General features: G+C 34.3%; 1 protein-coding gene and 1 pseudogene across 1 annotated transcript in view; one reads left to right on the top strand and one right to left on the bottom strand.

Annotated features, from left to right (window-relative positions):
- Positions 1-975, top strand: part of LOC18049592 (probable fatty acyl-CoA reductase 4) — a 3,283-nt gene extending 2,308 nt beyond the window's left edge. Inside the window, exons 6-7 of the mRNA XM_006440942.2 lie at positions 438-599; positions 907-975. Coding sequence (XP_006441005.2) covers positions 438-599; positions 907-925 — 181 coding nt within the window. The 3' untranslated portion in view covers positions 926-975. The remainder of the gene's footprint in view (positions 1-437; positions 600-906) is intronic.
- A 2,417-nt stretch (positions 976-3,392) lies between these two features.
- On the bottom strand, positions 3,393-13,477 carry LOC18045772 (annotated as a pseudogene).
- Between the last annotated feature and the right edge of the window lie 1,040 nt (positions 13,478-14,517).

Genomic DNA, 14,517 nt, shown 5'->3' with positions numbered 1-14,517 from the left:
TTGAATAGGGTATTATTGTGAAGAGTAAAAAATAAGGACAAGAGTGTCACATATTTAATAAGAAGGGTATCTTGAGATATTTTTTAAAATATAGGGACTAAAAAAGATTTAATCTAAAATATAAGGACTTTTCAAATATTTACCCTTAAATATAAAAAAATTATAATAAATTGAGAAAAGCACATGACATCTTGTGTTTTGCAAAATGATCTAAGAGATCTCTTTGTTTTTAAAATTCATCTCACAGATTTCTTTTTAGATAATTAGACATAAAATACTATTGGTCATTATAATTAGAACTTAGAAGGCATAATTATCCTAAAAAGAGTCTATTTGACCATTTTTAAAAATAACAAGTTCTCCAAGACCATTTTGCTAAAGTATGAAAACAATGTTGTCGTTTTCTCTAATAAATTTGATTTTTGCTTTTATTACAGGGCAAAATGGTACGGATGGCCAAACACATATGTGTTTACAAAGGCAATGGGGGAAATGCTATTAGACCACTATAAAGACAATCTTCCTATTATCATTATACACCCAACCATGATAACAAGTACATACAAAGAACCATTCTTGGGTTGGATTGAAGGTTTGAGGTAAATCTCATTTTAATTAAATTTCTAATTATAATATTTCTAATATTTAATTTTGAGTAATTTACTTTCTATTTATTCTGTCATTTCACAACAATTGACTTTCCACTTATTACTTATGGTAAAAGAAAAATAGATTGCTTACCTGTCAATTCTCAGATAATATTTGATTTGGTGAGTTTTAACATTTTAATAAAGTGAATTGGGCCAAGCTAAAAAAAAAAGGAAGATAGAAAAAAAAAAAAACTCTAATGCATTATTTTCTATTATACAAAATTTATGTAAATTGATTTATGAAAATTATATGTAGATACCAGCGGACGTGGTAGTGAACTCAATGATCATTGCAATGGTGGCAAATGCAAATAATCCATCATCTCAAATGATTTATCACGTTGGCTCATCTCTAAGAAACCCAATACATTTCTTCCAAATCCACGAGTTTGCCTTTCATTATTTAACTAAAAATCCATATATTGATAAATATGGAAATCCAGTTATAGTTGGTAAGGTTAAAGTATTGGATTCGCCGGCTAAATTTCACAGATACATGGCCGTCCGCTTTGTGCTACCACTAAAGGTTTGTTGTAGCTGAATTTAATTAAATTGAATAAGGGTTTTAATTTGTTGTGAGTAAACCCTCTAGTTAATGTTCAATTATCATTAATTTTTGTACTCATGTTTTACTTTTTAATCTCCCCCCCCCCCCCCCCCCCATTTGAAAGGTATTAGAATTGGTGAATTTAGTCTTTTGGCGACGTTTTGACGACATTTGTACTGAGTCTAATCGAAGATTGAAGTTGGCCATGGGATTGGTAAATCTTTACAAATGCTACCTGTTTTTTCAGGGCATGTAAGTATATATGCTTTACTTCTATAATAGCAAATTTTTACTGTTAGTTTTTATCAAGTTAATTGACAATTAATTTTTGCTTTGCAAATGGACGGCTTTGATGACACAAATTCGGAGAAGGTGCGAATGGCAATGAGAGAGAGTGGCATGGAGCTGGATTCATTTAATTTTGATCCAAAGAGCATTGACTGGGAAGATTACTTTTTAAATGTTCACATTCCTGGCCTTTTGAGATATGCAGTCAAATAACGAGGGAAGCAAGGATTTTTATTTTTTAAACTATGTATACGTATATATGTATACACACACATTATAATAAGATGATATTTATATTTAAAATAAGAAATTTACTAGAATTTCCTTAGATCATATCTATTATAATACAACCTAATTTTATACTCTCATAAATAGAAGAATATCTACTCCATTTATATCATTAGAAGAGAAATCTACTTCTACCTAATAAATAAAACTATATCTTTAATAAGTCAAACGCTCTTTTTAGGCATAAGTATGGTGTAATAGTTACATCTTTATAATAATTCGACGGGCCGAATCTTTCCCGTACTATCAATGAAGTTCAAGCTTCACGTTATCTTGCAACATTGCTTAAAAACTACGTCCGTAGATATAGATTGACAATGTTTTTTTTAATCTTTGTCCGCTAGAGGAAAATTAGGGGTATTAACAATTTTGTTATCATAAGAATCAAATAGTGGTTGGGCTTGAATTATGGGCCAAAGGCTCACATTACGATTGTGATGAAAATACAGTTTTGGATCAAATTTGAGTATTGTTGTTATTATGCTTCTAATATCCTAATGAAACCCCTTCTTTGAATTTACAGTTTCATCCATGTATAAAATTACATGAAAGCCCACATGATTTATAAGGAAAATGGTATCTGGGTTTTGATTTATTTTAATTTTTTCTTGTTGCGTTTTGAAAGGTTTGTAAACGTTGTTTTGCCCATTGATTCGATTTCTTTTGGGGGCCAGAATGAAAATTTGGGGAAAGTTGAGTCAGTATATGAAGTTTTAGACTGGGCTTGTAAGGTGCCATTTCCACCCCACTAAAATTCTAATAGAACTCGTCCGTATTAAAATTTTGAGTTCTGATCTTAGTCGCACGCACATTGTAAGGAGTAGACACCTGCATATTCTTGGAGTAATTTTTCAAGTCAATTCTAAGTAAATTTTTGGACAGTATTACAAAATAGGGGAAAACTGTGGTGCAGCTGTGGTATCGTGCCACAGTTGCATCCAGCCGTTGGATCTCAATGGACCCTATCCATTCAAGTGGATTCAATGGCTGGATGCAACTGTAACACGGTACCACAGTTGCACCGTTGCCGGACCCTACAAAATATATGTAAGTAGATTTTTATTAAATTTCATATTATGATATATTTGTCGATTGTAACAATTTCGAGAACCGTAAGTAGTTATTTAAACTTCTCAAATAAAAAATTATTTAAAATAAAAAGTTATTTTACGGTTTTACCCCCTTTTGTTTGGTGAATCAATTGTTGCAACGACTCTAACATCACAATAACTTTATCTACTACTATGTGGCCGCTTCTTTGTTAGGGTTTATTTCTTGGTTGCAGGCGCATTTGATCTTTCGCTTTCATTACGAGAAATCAAAACAATTAAGTTACCATTGGAGATAGTTTTATAATAGTAATGAAATGCCAAATTACGGAATATTTTATTCATTTTAAATGATTAAAAATTTTTAAAAAGAAAAAAGAAAAAAAGGTTCAATACCCTACGACAGAACATGAAACGAAATTTTACCCAAGAACCTATATTTTATTAGCGTATATATGAATAGATATGGATTCCATATCGATTGATTTTGTGTTGAGCAATAATATATAAGGTTCTGATCGGTGGGTACTGAATAAAAATATAAAACTCTGTGAAAACGCATGGCATGGGTCATTTGAAAACATGTTTCACTATCCCAGGAATATGGGTGTTCATGAAGTAATCTTTCCAATCAATGAACTCAGGATAAAGGAAAATATAGCAATCTCCATCCCGGTCTCTCTTGTGGCCATTCTCAAATTTTCTGTGTTTCTGTCATCAAAGCTGTATAAAATTAAGAATAAATTAATCATATGGTAAATATATTCATCAAAAAAATAATACTTAATATTAATTTAATCAGCAGATTAATGATCACCAAAACAAAGCTTACGTGGCATTGGATAATAAGTGTGGTCCATAAATTTCTACCAATGGCATCACAAAATTAATCTTCCTACTCTGGCCATTGGGCATGCCCTCAAGGTATTGACAGCATAATGTATTTTGCCAATTGTAATCTCTGCAGGTAAAACCGCTAAGCTGAAGTGATTAGATTAATTATATGAAAAATTAGTAATAATGTAACATTATTTCTTAATTTAATCTGATGTGTAATTAGAACAAACCTTTAGTGGTAACGAGTAGTGAATTTTCATGTATCCATGAAAGCTAGCCATTCTGCTGAAAATTATAGCCTTGTTAGCTTAACGGGCTTTCCATTGTTATCAATCCATGGCATCTTTGTGAAGTAGTCGAAGCTTTAATCTAGATTATTCATAAATGTCACAGGATTTCTTGAAGATGATCCCGCTTGATAAATATTGACATAAGAAGATTGTTTTGCATGAGCTACGTACCATGGCAACAATCATTGCATTCACCACCATGTCAGCCAGTATCTACATAATTCTTTAAGTTAGATTTTTTTTCTGTTTGATAAAATATTTCGAAGTTGTTGTAGGTTACAAACTATTTGTCCAAACTACATATTTATGAAATGATTGAGTTCAAGTCCCTATACGAACTCAACCTCTTGCATAAATATTTATTTGTAAGTGTGGGCACCAAGTCTTATAAATTAGGATTAGATTTTCAAAATATGTTCTATAGAAAATAGGGGCGGGCAAACCCAATCCAACTTGACAGACCCAACTCAACTCAATCTAATCTAATTTAATTTTGACGGGTTGAGTAAGTTATTATGAGTTAATTGGGTCAATTTTTTCGAAACCAATCAACAATTAAGTTGGATTGGGTTAATTATGATGAACCCATCTAACTCAACCCCACCTACATAAATACTAATACTAATAATAATAATAATAAGATAATTCTCAATTGTAAAATCCTAAAAATGTAAACGGCTAATATATTTTTTATCCTCTTTTTATTTTTTTATAAAAGAGAATATTTTGTTCTTATATTTACTACTCTAGACTCTAACTCCAAAATTAAAATCATTCTCTTAAATCTCAATTCTTAGTCAACTAAAGTACTTTTTAAATTTATTCATTCTATATTCTTTTAGTTTTCTTTATTAAATACTAGATAGTGAATAGAATTTTCATAATATAATATTTTTATATTTGATTTCAATAAATTTTGTTCAACTTTCGTATCATTCTCTTTATTTAATTTTTAATTTTAACTTGATTTTAAGTTTTTAACCCAATCAACCCAACCTAACCCAATATAATAATTTAAGGGTTGGGTTGGATTAGGGAGAATATGTTCATTTAATTGAGTTAGGTTAATTTTATTTCAACCCATTCAATAATGGATTTGATTGGGTTTTCACAAACCCTATCCAACCCAACCCATACCCGAAAACCCAAGCTATGCACCGTGCAATTGATCTATATTCTACAATTTTTTCAGAACCTTTTGGCCATGCCTCGTGCTGTGCTATAACTTTATAGATTTGAACTTACAGTAGACCCCCAAGTGTATGTCAATAAATTGTAATAAAATTTAAAAAATAATTCTTGTACTTAAAACATTCTCTAACTGAAGGTTAAGCAAAGTAAAATACTTCTTCAACTCACCACATCAAAAACAGTTTCAATGTCTCCGACCAAGCATGGTAATTTTCCTAGAGCGGGTCCCGCAAAAAGGACATTGATGGTTCTGTGTAAACAAAATAAAAGTTCAGAAATCTAATTAATCACAAATTTAAAGAAATTCATATGAACCGTTTTATTTCTACTAAATTGAAATAAAATCATGCAGATAATATAAATTTCTTTTCATTTATTTCTGTACTCATCGGTTTTATAGTACGTAAACAAATGTGAAGACAAATAGACAACAAACTGATGAAGAATTTAAAAGAAAGAGAGATGTTGACTTTGTAAAAGCTTTTAATGCCACCACTTTTTTGATGCCATAAGCAACAAAATTTACCTTAGATCTTCAGCCCAATAGGGAAATAGTTGTTTGCAAGTGCTACTAATGACCGTAGGGCGCAAGGCGCAAAATGAACACATATATACTTTCTTTCAAGTGTTGTATTAGCAGCTCGCCAATGGTGAAAACATACGAATTTGGCCATCCGTACATCTTTGCCCTACAAATTAAGCGTTTGAATAATGTCTAAAATTAAGGTGAGGTGATTGATATAAGGGGAAAAAATGTAATTATCTCTAATTAATTAGCAATTACAATGATAAAGCTATTTTAGCATCGTGCATGGTTTTGAAAATGATAAACCTTTTGATGACCAAATGTGTCATTGCAAGTTTAATTTCTTTTTCAGAAGCTCCCTCTGCAATGAGTTCATTCAATCCTTGCCCCACCACTTTCTTCTCCACATCAATGACTAATCCAGATGTGCCATCCACTGACTTCTCCAATACAAGCCCTCTCCTCTTCTTGGACACGTAAGCTGAAAAACTACAACCTCTTAATAATATACATCATATAATTTCCATCCAGAAATAATGTAACTAATTTTAATTTGGTACATACTAACCAGTTGATACATGAACAAGAACCTTTAACTTAAAACATTTCTTTGCAAAGTTGACAACATGCATAGCTTCCAAGGTATTGATACCAAATGCAACATCATATCTGTGCAAGATTGAACGACTTTAATTTGATTTAATTTGATTTTCTTATCCCATTATTTGATTAAGATATATTGATTACCTTTCTTCAAACTTTGTTGGCTGCGGAATTAATGATGATATCTAATTCATTCCACATCTTTTCTTTTAAATCAAAGTCTTTGAATCCCAAATCCTCGCAAGAGATGTCGCCAGGGACTAGAGTAATCTTTTCTGATATAAATGAATTGAAATTCGCACACCATTTTTCCTTCATAATCTTGAACAGGTCATTCCCTAACACCTGTAAGTAAAAGTATCGAAAATTTCTACATCACTACATTATTTTTGTAATTGATGGAATAAATCTTAAAAGTGGAAATCAAGTATTAATTGCTTAAAATAGACAACAAATTAAGATTAAGCTTTATACTACTTTCGCTCTAGATAAGGGTAAATTAATTATCCCTTAGTCTCTAGATTTGGATCAATTACCCAGTTACCCTTTATTTTTTGAAATATTACCGAAAACGTCTCTATCGTTACTTCCATATAAAGATATTGAACTTAAATTTTTAAGAAGTAGTATTTTTTACGATACAACTTAATAAAATTCAAACATATTTGGCATGCCACATGTGAATTATTGAGAGAATAATTAAGTATATTTAAATGAAAATATATGTATATCATGGACATATTGGGTGAAAATACAAGGATTAATTGACTAATTGGTTCAAATCCAAGGATTAAAGATGCGTTTGCCCTTATGAATAATACTGGCGATGTAAATCTCACACAAAGTATTATGTATAAATTAATGTGACACGATTGCGTGATTACCACATGACCCCATATTGTCTGTTTTCATTAAGAGAATTGAATTCGTGTTTCTATCTAACCAGTAGACATTGATTGTACAAAAAATCTGTATTCTATAAGGACAAAAATTCAATGATAAATTGATTTTTTAATGAGCACTGAATTAATGGTTATTAGGTAAGAGAAATAAAAAAAACATAAAATAAATCTTAATTCATTAATTTTTTATCCAGTAAAAAATAAGTTTAGCACTGAATCCTAATTCTTTTAGCAAATATAGATCTAGTTTGCCCAGCATAATATTCTCCTGTACGACCTATTTATACAAACTTGTTATTTTTTATATAAACGGATTTTGTATAAAGTACTCAGAGTAACAGTTAAAATATGAAATAAACAAAACACAACTAATATATATATATATTGTTGTGATGTGAAGCAAATCTGTTGGTGAAAATGTCAGCTGATGCTGCGTTTTGGAAAGTCAAACTCGTATCTCCTGGAACGACATGTATGAAGGTCGTTTTGGTTAAGTGATGCACGAGAGCTTCACGTGCACGGATAAGTTGCGCTCTTGGTTCGTTAGAATCAGTTAACTCACATGACTGTCACGTGGTTTTCTGGGTTGGTTGCTGATTCGTTAACGAGCTGTTATATGCAGCTGGTTCTGGCAACAGAGAGTGGTGACGAGAGAGCTATTGTGAGTTGAGAAGACTGAAAACCAAAGGCTTCTTGAGAGACTCTGTAACAAGCTTGATAAACTCTCTGTAACTTCTTTGAACAATCAATAGAATTGGGTTCCGTTTCTCCCGTGGATGTAAGCTAAACTGAAGCTAGCTGAACCACGTTAATTCTTGTTCTTTTCTTTATTTCTTTCAGTTCTAATAATCTGTGTGGATTCTGCTGGATTGATTCTTGGTGCATCTTGTTTGTTTGGTTGTGATCTTGGGAAGTGTTTTTGAGTTGATTAGGATAGTTAGTCACTCTTAAACACAGCAATTGGTATCAGAGCCTGAATTCCAAATCAGACACAAGTATGGCTGGTTCAAAGATCGATCTAGAGAAATTTACAGGGAAGAATGATTTCAACATGTGGAAGGTCAAGATGGAGGCACTTCTGATCACTCAAGGCCTAGGTGATGCTTTAGAACCAATCATCAAGAAAGAAGGATTAGAAGCCTCCACATCATCATCATCTCTAACACCACAACAAGCTGCTGAGATTGATAAGAAAGCAAGGAGTACCATAATCTTGAGTCTTGGAGACTCGGTGATCAGGGAAGTTGCTAGAGAAAGAACAATGGCTGATCTGTGGGCAAAACTTGAAAGGGTGTATATGACTAAATCATTAGCCAACAGACTTTACATCAAGAAGAGGATGTTCACGCTAAAAATGGCTGAAGGATCATCTCTTGAAGACCACATTGATGAATTCAACAAAGTCTGTGATACACTGGAAATAATTGATGAAGGTTTAGATGATGAAGGTAAAGCATTACTTCTGGTCAGTTCACTTCCACCCTCATATTCAAACTTTGTCGATGCACTCATGTATGGGAGACAAACTTTATCATTGGATGAAGTTAAGGCTGCCCTGAATACTAGAGGGCTGCAAGAAAAGTCAGGGAATATGAACTCTGGAGAAGTGCTGGCAGTAAAAGCAAGAACTGATAAGTATGATGGAAAGAAAAAGAAGTAAGGGAACAACAAGCAAAAGACTAAAGGCAAGAAATGTTTTCAGTGCCAGAAAGAAGGGCATTTCAAAAGAGATTGCCCAGAACTCAAGAACAAGAAAAGGGAACAAAATGGAGCTGCTGCTACTGCTGAAGAAGAGGGGTATGAGTCAGCAGGAGTATGTGTGGCTACTGAGCATGTGCAAAAAGGTACCTGGATTCTAGACTCAGGTTGTACATTTCATATGTGCCCCTTTAAAGACTACCTATTAAACTATCATGAAACTGATGGTGGAAAAGTTATGATGGGTAACAATGCTGTCTGTAAGATTGTGGGGATAGGAAATGTAAACCTAAAATTGCATGATGGAACAATAAGAGAATTAAGGGAAGTTAGGTATGTGCCTGAACTTAAAAGGAACTTAATATCTCTAGGTATGCTTGACCAAATGGGGCTTAGTATTAAACTTGAATATGGTGAGCTGAGAATCTCAAATGGAGATGGGGAAGTTATGAAAGGTTACAAGAGAAATGGGGTTTATGTTTTGAATGGGGAAGCTATAACTGGTGTGTCAGGAGTGTCAATAAGTTCAAGCTGTGATAACACTTTGCTGTGGCACCTTAGATTAGGACATATGAGCTTGAGAGGTCTGAAAGAATTAGAGAAGCAAGGGGTTCTAGGCAGCAGTCAAATCTCATAACTGGATTTTTGTGAAGCCTATGTACTAGGCAAAGCTACAAGAAATAGCTTTGGAAAATCAGTTCATTCAGCCAAGGGCATCCTTGAATACATACACTCAGATTTATGGGGACTCGCACAGACAATGTCACTAGGTGGCAACACCTATTTCTTGTCTTTAATAGATGATTATTCAAGGAGAGTATGGGTTTATGTCTTAAAACACAAGAATCAGGAATTTGGCAAATTCAGAGAGTGGAAATCCCTGGTTGAAAATCAAACTGGATTGAAGGTGAAGAAACTCAGAACTGACAATGGTCTTGAGTTTTGCAATCAGGAGTTTGATAGCTATTGTGCAGATCATGGCATTGCAAGACATAGAACTGTAAGGCTGACCCCTCAACAAAATGGGTTAGCCGAAAGAATGAACAGAACCCTGATGGACAGAGTAAGAAGCATGATGATCCAGTCACAACTTCCCAAAGGATTGTGGGCTGAGACTCTGTTAACAGCAAGCTATCTGGTAAATCTAAGTCCCTCTGCAGCACTTGACTTCAAAACCCCATTTGAAAAATGGCATGGAAAACCAACAGACTATGGCAGCCTCAAAGTATTTGGATGTCCAGCTTATGCACATGTGAGTCAAGGGAAGTTAGCTCTAAGAGCTCTTAAAGGAAAGTTCATTGGGTATCCTGAAGGTGTTAAGGGATTCAAACTATGGTGTACAGACCTTAATCCTCCCAAGTGTATTATCAGTAGAGATGTAATATTCAATGAGAAAGCTGCACTGGAAATAAAGAAATCTACTGACACAGATGCACAAAAGGATAAGGAGAGAACCAAGGTTCAGTTTGAGGTGGAGCCCTACACCAGAGAAGCTTAAGAAGATAATGATGAATCTTATCAAGGAGCTGCTGATGAAGAAACTGATCATGGAAAGCAGACTGAAGCTCAGCATCAGGAGTACCAACTGACAAGAGACAGAGAAAAAAGGAAAGCAAAAGCACCTGTCAGATATGGATATGCAGATCTGATAGCCTATGCATTGACAACATCTCACCAAATTGATGATGATGAACCCAAGAACTACAAAGAAGCTATCCAAGGACCATACAAAGATGAGTGGATAAAGGCCATGGATGAAGAAATCTATTCACTGAAAAAGAACAATACATGGGAGCTGATTAAAAGACCTGCCAACAGTAGAACTGTAGGATGTAAATGGATCTACAAAGTCAAAGATGGACTAACAGCTACTGAACCTAGAAGATTCAAAGCTAGGTTAGTGGCTAAGGGTTACACACAGAGGGCTGGAGTGGATTTCAAAGAGGTGTTCTCACCAGTAGTCAGACACACATCAATCAGAGTGCTACTGGCTTTAACAGCTGTAAAAGATATGGAGCTTGATCAACTCAATGTCAAGACAACCTTTCTACATAGAAGATTAAATGAGGACATCTTGATGACACAGCTTGAAGGGTACACAAGTCCTGAATCTGCTGACTGTGTGTGTCTGCTGAAGAGGTCACTGTATAGGCTGAAACAATCACCCAGACAGTGGTACCTTAGATTTGATGAGTTTATGGTCACTCATGGGTATCTAAGGTGCAACTATGATGTATGTGTTTACTACAAGATCATACAATCAGGTAACTACATATATCTGATGTTATATGTAGATGATATGTTGATTGCTTGTAATGAAAGGGAAGAGATTGAGGCTTTGAAGCAACTGCTCAATTCAGAATTTGATATGAAAGACTTGGGTCCAGCTAGGAAGATTTTGGATATGGAAATAATAAGGAACAAGAAGAAGGGTACTATGATTCTATCTCAAGGGAAGTATCTAGAGAAGGTACTGGGAACTTTTAGGATGTCAAACAGCAATTCAGTAGTAACCCCTCTTGCATCTCACTTCAAGCTGTCATGTTCACAATGCCCCAGTACAGATGAAGAGAGGAATGAAATGACAAAGGTTCCTTATACAAATGCTGTTGGTTGCATGATGTATGCAATGGTACTTACAAGACCAGACTTAGCTCATGCTTTAAGTGTTGTAAGTAGGTTTATGGCTACACCTGGAAATGAGCATTGGAAGGCTGTTAAATGGGTGCTGAGGTATCTGAAAGGTACACAACAATATGGGCTGGTATATGGAAAATCAGTTGGAAAGATTGCAGGTCTTTGTGGTTATGTTGGCTCAGACTATGCTGGGGACTTAGACAGAAGGAGATCTTTAACTGGCTATATGTTTTTCTTGGATGGTTGCCTTGTTAACTGGAAGGCAAGTTTGCAGCATGTTGTTGCCTTGTCAACAACAGAGGCTGAATATACTGCTGCAACAGAAGCTATCAAGGAAGCTCTGTGGCTGAGAGAGTTGATAACAGAACTAGGGATGAAGCAGGAGACTGTGGAAGTTCATTGTGACAGCTCAAGTGCAATTTACTTGAGTAAGAACCCAGCTCACCATGAAAAAACTAAACACATAGATATCAAGTTACATTTTATCAGAAATGTGATCTCTAAAGGTGTGATTAGCATGGTGAAAGTGCATACAGATGATAATCCTGCTGACATGCTTACTAAGGTTGTAACTACAGCTAAGTTCAAGAGTTGCTTGGACAAAGCTGGGCTGAGTGAATTCTAAATACTCAGGTTGGAGAAATCATGATCAGGGAGTGATTTGTTCAAGGTGGAGAATTGTTGTGATGTGAAGCAAATCTGTTGGTGAAAACGTCAGCTGATGCTGCGTTTTGGAAAGTCAAACTCGTATCTCCTGGAACGACATGTATGAAGGTCGTTTTGGTTAAGTGATGCATGAGAGCTTCACGTGCACGGATAAGTTGCGCTCTTGGTTCGTTAGAATCAGTTAACTCACATGACTGTCATGTGGTTTTCTGGGTTGGTTGCTGATTCGTTAACGAGCTGTTATATACAGCTGGTTCTGGCAGCAGAGAGTGGTGACGAGAGAGCTATTGTGAGTTGAGAAGACTGAAAACCAAAGGCTTCTTGAGAGACTCTGTAACAAGCTTGATAAACTCTCTGTAACTTCTTTGAACAATCAATAGAATTGGGTTATGTTTCTCCCGTGGATGTAAGCTAGACTGAAGCTAGCTGAACCACGTTAATTCTTGTTCTTTTCTTTATTTCTTTCAGTTCTAATAATCTGTGTGTATTCTGCTGGATTGATTCTTGGTGCATCTTGTTTGTTTGGTTGTGATCTTGGGAAATGTTTTTAAGTTGATTGGGATAATTAGTCACTCTTAAACACAGCATATATATATATATATATATTAATTGGGAAATTTATTGCATATGACAGGGATCATATCAATATTTGGATAGAGCCATGAGCCATCACTGGTAGATAGAAAGTGTTTTATTGGTGCTGAAGAGTATGTTTAGAATAATAGCTCTATCGTGTTTTATGTTGAGTGAAAATATGAACTTAAAATATCTTGTAAATATAACGAAAGAAAAGAAGGAACAGTAAAATTTGCAGAGACGATTTCTTTTGCTCTACGTATTACCTAATTACGTAAGCGTATCGTGGCTGACTCAGAAAGAGTACCGTGGCCGACTCAGTATCGGCGGCTCTAAGAAGAAGAAGAAGAAGTTTCTTCATGTTTGGTTGAACCCTCAAAATTTTCTCCACAAAAACTGTACCATCAAAAGGAAACTCCATTTTTTTTTTTAAGAATGCTTAGTTTAAACACACACACAAAACAGAGATTAAATGAAATAATACTTCATGATAGACTGATAGTTTAATCGTTATAATAAAAAAAACTTAAGTTATCTCAAACGCTTCCATTGTATCATTGCCATTCGTACAAAAATTCAAGGTTGCACCGGTGATTAGAATGGTCTTATTGTCAAGAATTGAACAACACAAGTGAACTCCATTGGAAGAGACAAGTTATCAATCGATTAATATTGATGAGACAAGGATGAATGAGAAGTACCCGAGTGCTCTTCTGATCGTTCGTTCATATAAAGCGGAAAATTTATGATGAGGAAGAGCATTGCCTGCAAAATAATGTCGTGATTGGTGATTAGGTAGAGGTTTGCTTCAATCGTTAATTACCATTAATTTATCACTATCATGTTAGACAGTGATACATGTCATAGAAAGTTAACAAGGATCAGTTTTTCATTCATCGAAGAAAACTTCGTCGTGGATACCAAATTAGTTTATTTTGTAAATTCTTTGGGCTTGATATAAATATTTTAATATTGAATGCTGCTAGTGCTGAAGTAAGCTTTACTTAGTTTTTTATAATTTTTTTGTCACACTTACATTTATAATAATTTACGATTAAAATTTTATTATTACTAATTATATGTTTCTAAAAAAGTATTAAATAAATCCATTTCTTGGGAACCATCCCAAGTCGAAAAAAATCCATAAGCATTAATTAATCGAGCAGTTGTGAAACTTATGTTTTGATGCCTGAAGATTTTACAACCAGTGACCAGTCTATTATTTTCTCTTTAAGTCTGTCATGTTTTTATTTAATTTAACTCCCCTCGAACAAAAGTCCTATCTCCACCCCTCGTGGGAAGCGAACTTAATTAACAGTTGTGCTATGCTGAGTAAACGTATCATTGTTGATAGATGAGAGATAGTAACTAGAGGTAGAAATTGAAATGAAATGCAAGAAATTTTATTCATTTTCTTATAATTTAAAAAAATATGGTTTGAAGAAATAATAATTTAAATTGTAGCTACCTTTAAGTGTTGCAATTCTCGAGGGCGAGGAGTGTCGGAATTCCACTGTCTAGTTAGACATGGTTGATGGATCAAGATTTTTTCTTGATCTGATCTCCTTCTGAGCAAACATACATGTGGAGATTAGTTGTTAATAAAATAAATAAAATAAAGAAGTTAAATCTTATCCATACACTATCACTTAAAGACACATGGCGCAAGATTTTTAAAAGCTCACGAGAACTCAGATCAGGAGATGATCTTTTTCCAATGGTTGATGAGTTATACACACAGACTTATAGAGTGTTGATCTAGTGTCTAG

The sequence above is a fragment of the Citrus clementina genome, unplaced genomic scaffold (genome assembly GCF_000493195.1).
Source record: "Citrus clementina cultivar Clemenules unplaced genomic scaffold, Citrus_clementina_v1.0 scaffold_3, whole genome shotgun sequence".
Lineage (NCBI taxonomy): Eukaryota > Viridiplantae > Streptophyta > Magnoliopsida > Sapindales > Rutaceae > Citrus > Citrus x clementina.
The sequence above is the reverse complement of the archived record's forward strand: the minus strand, read 5'-3'. Positions and strand labels throughout refer to the sequence as shown.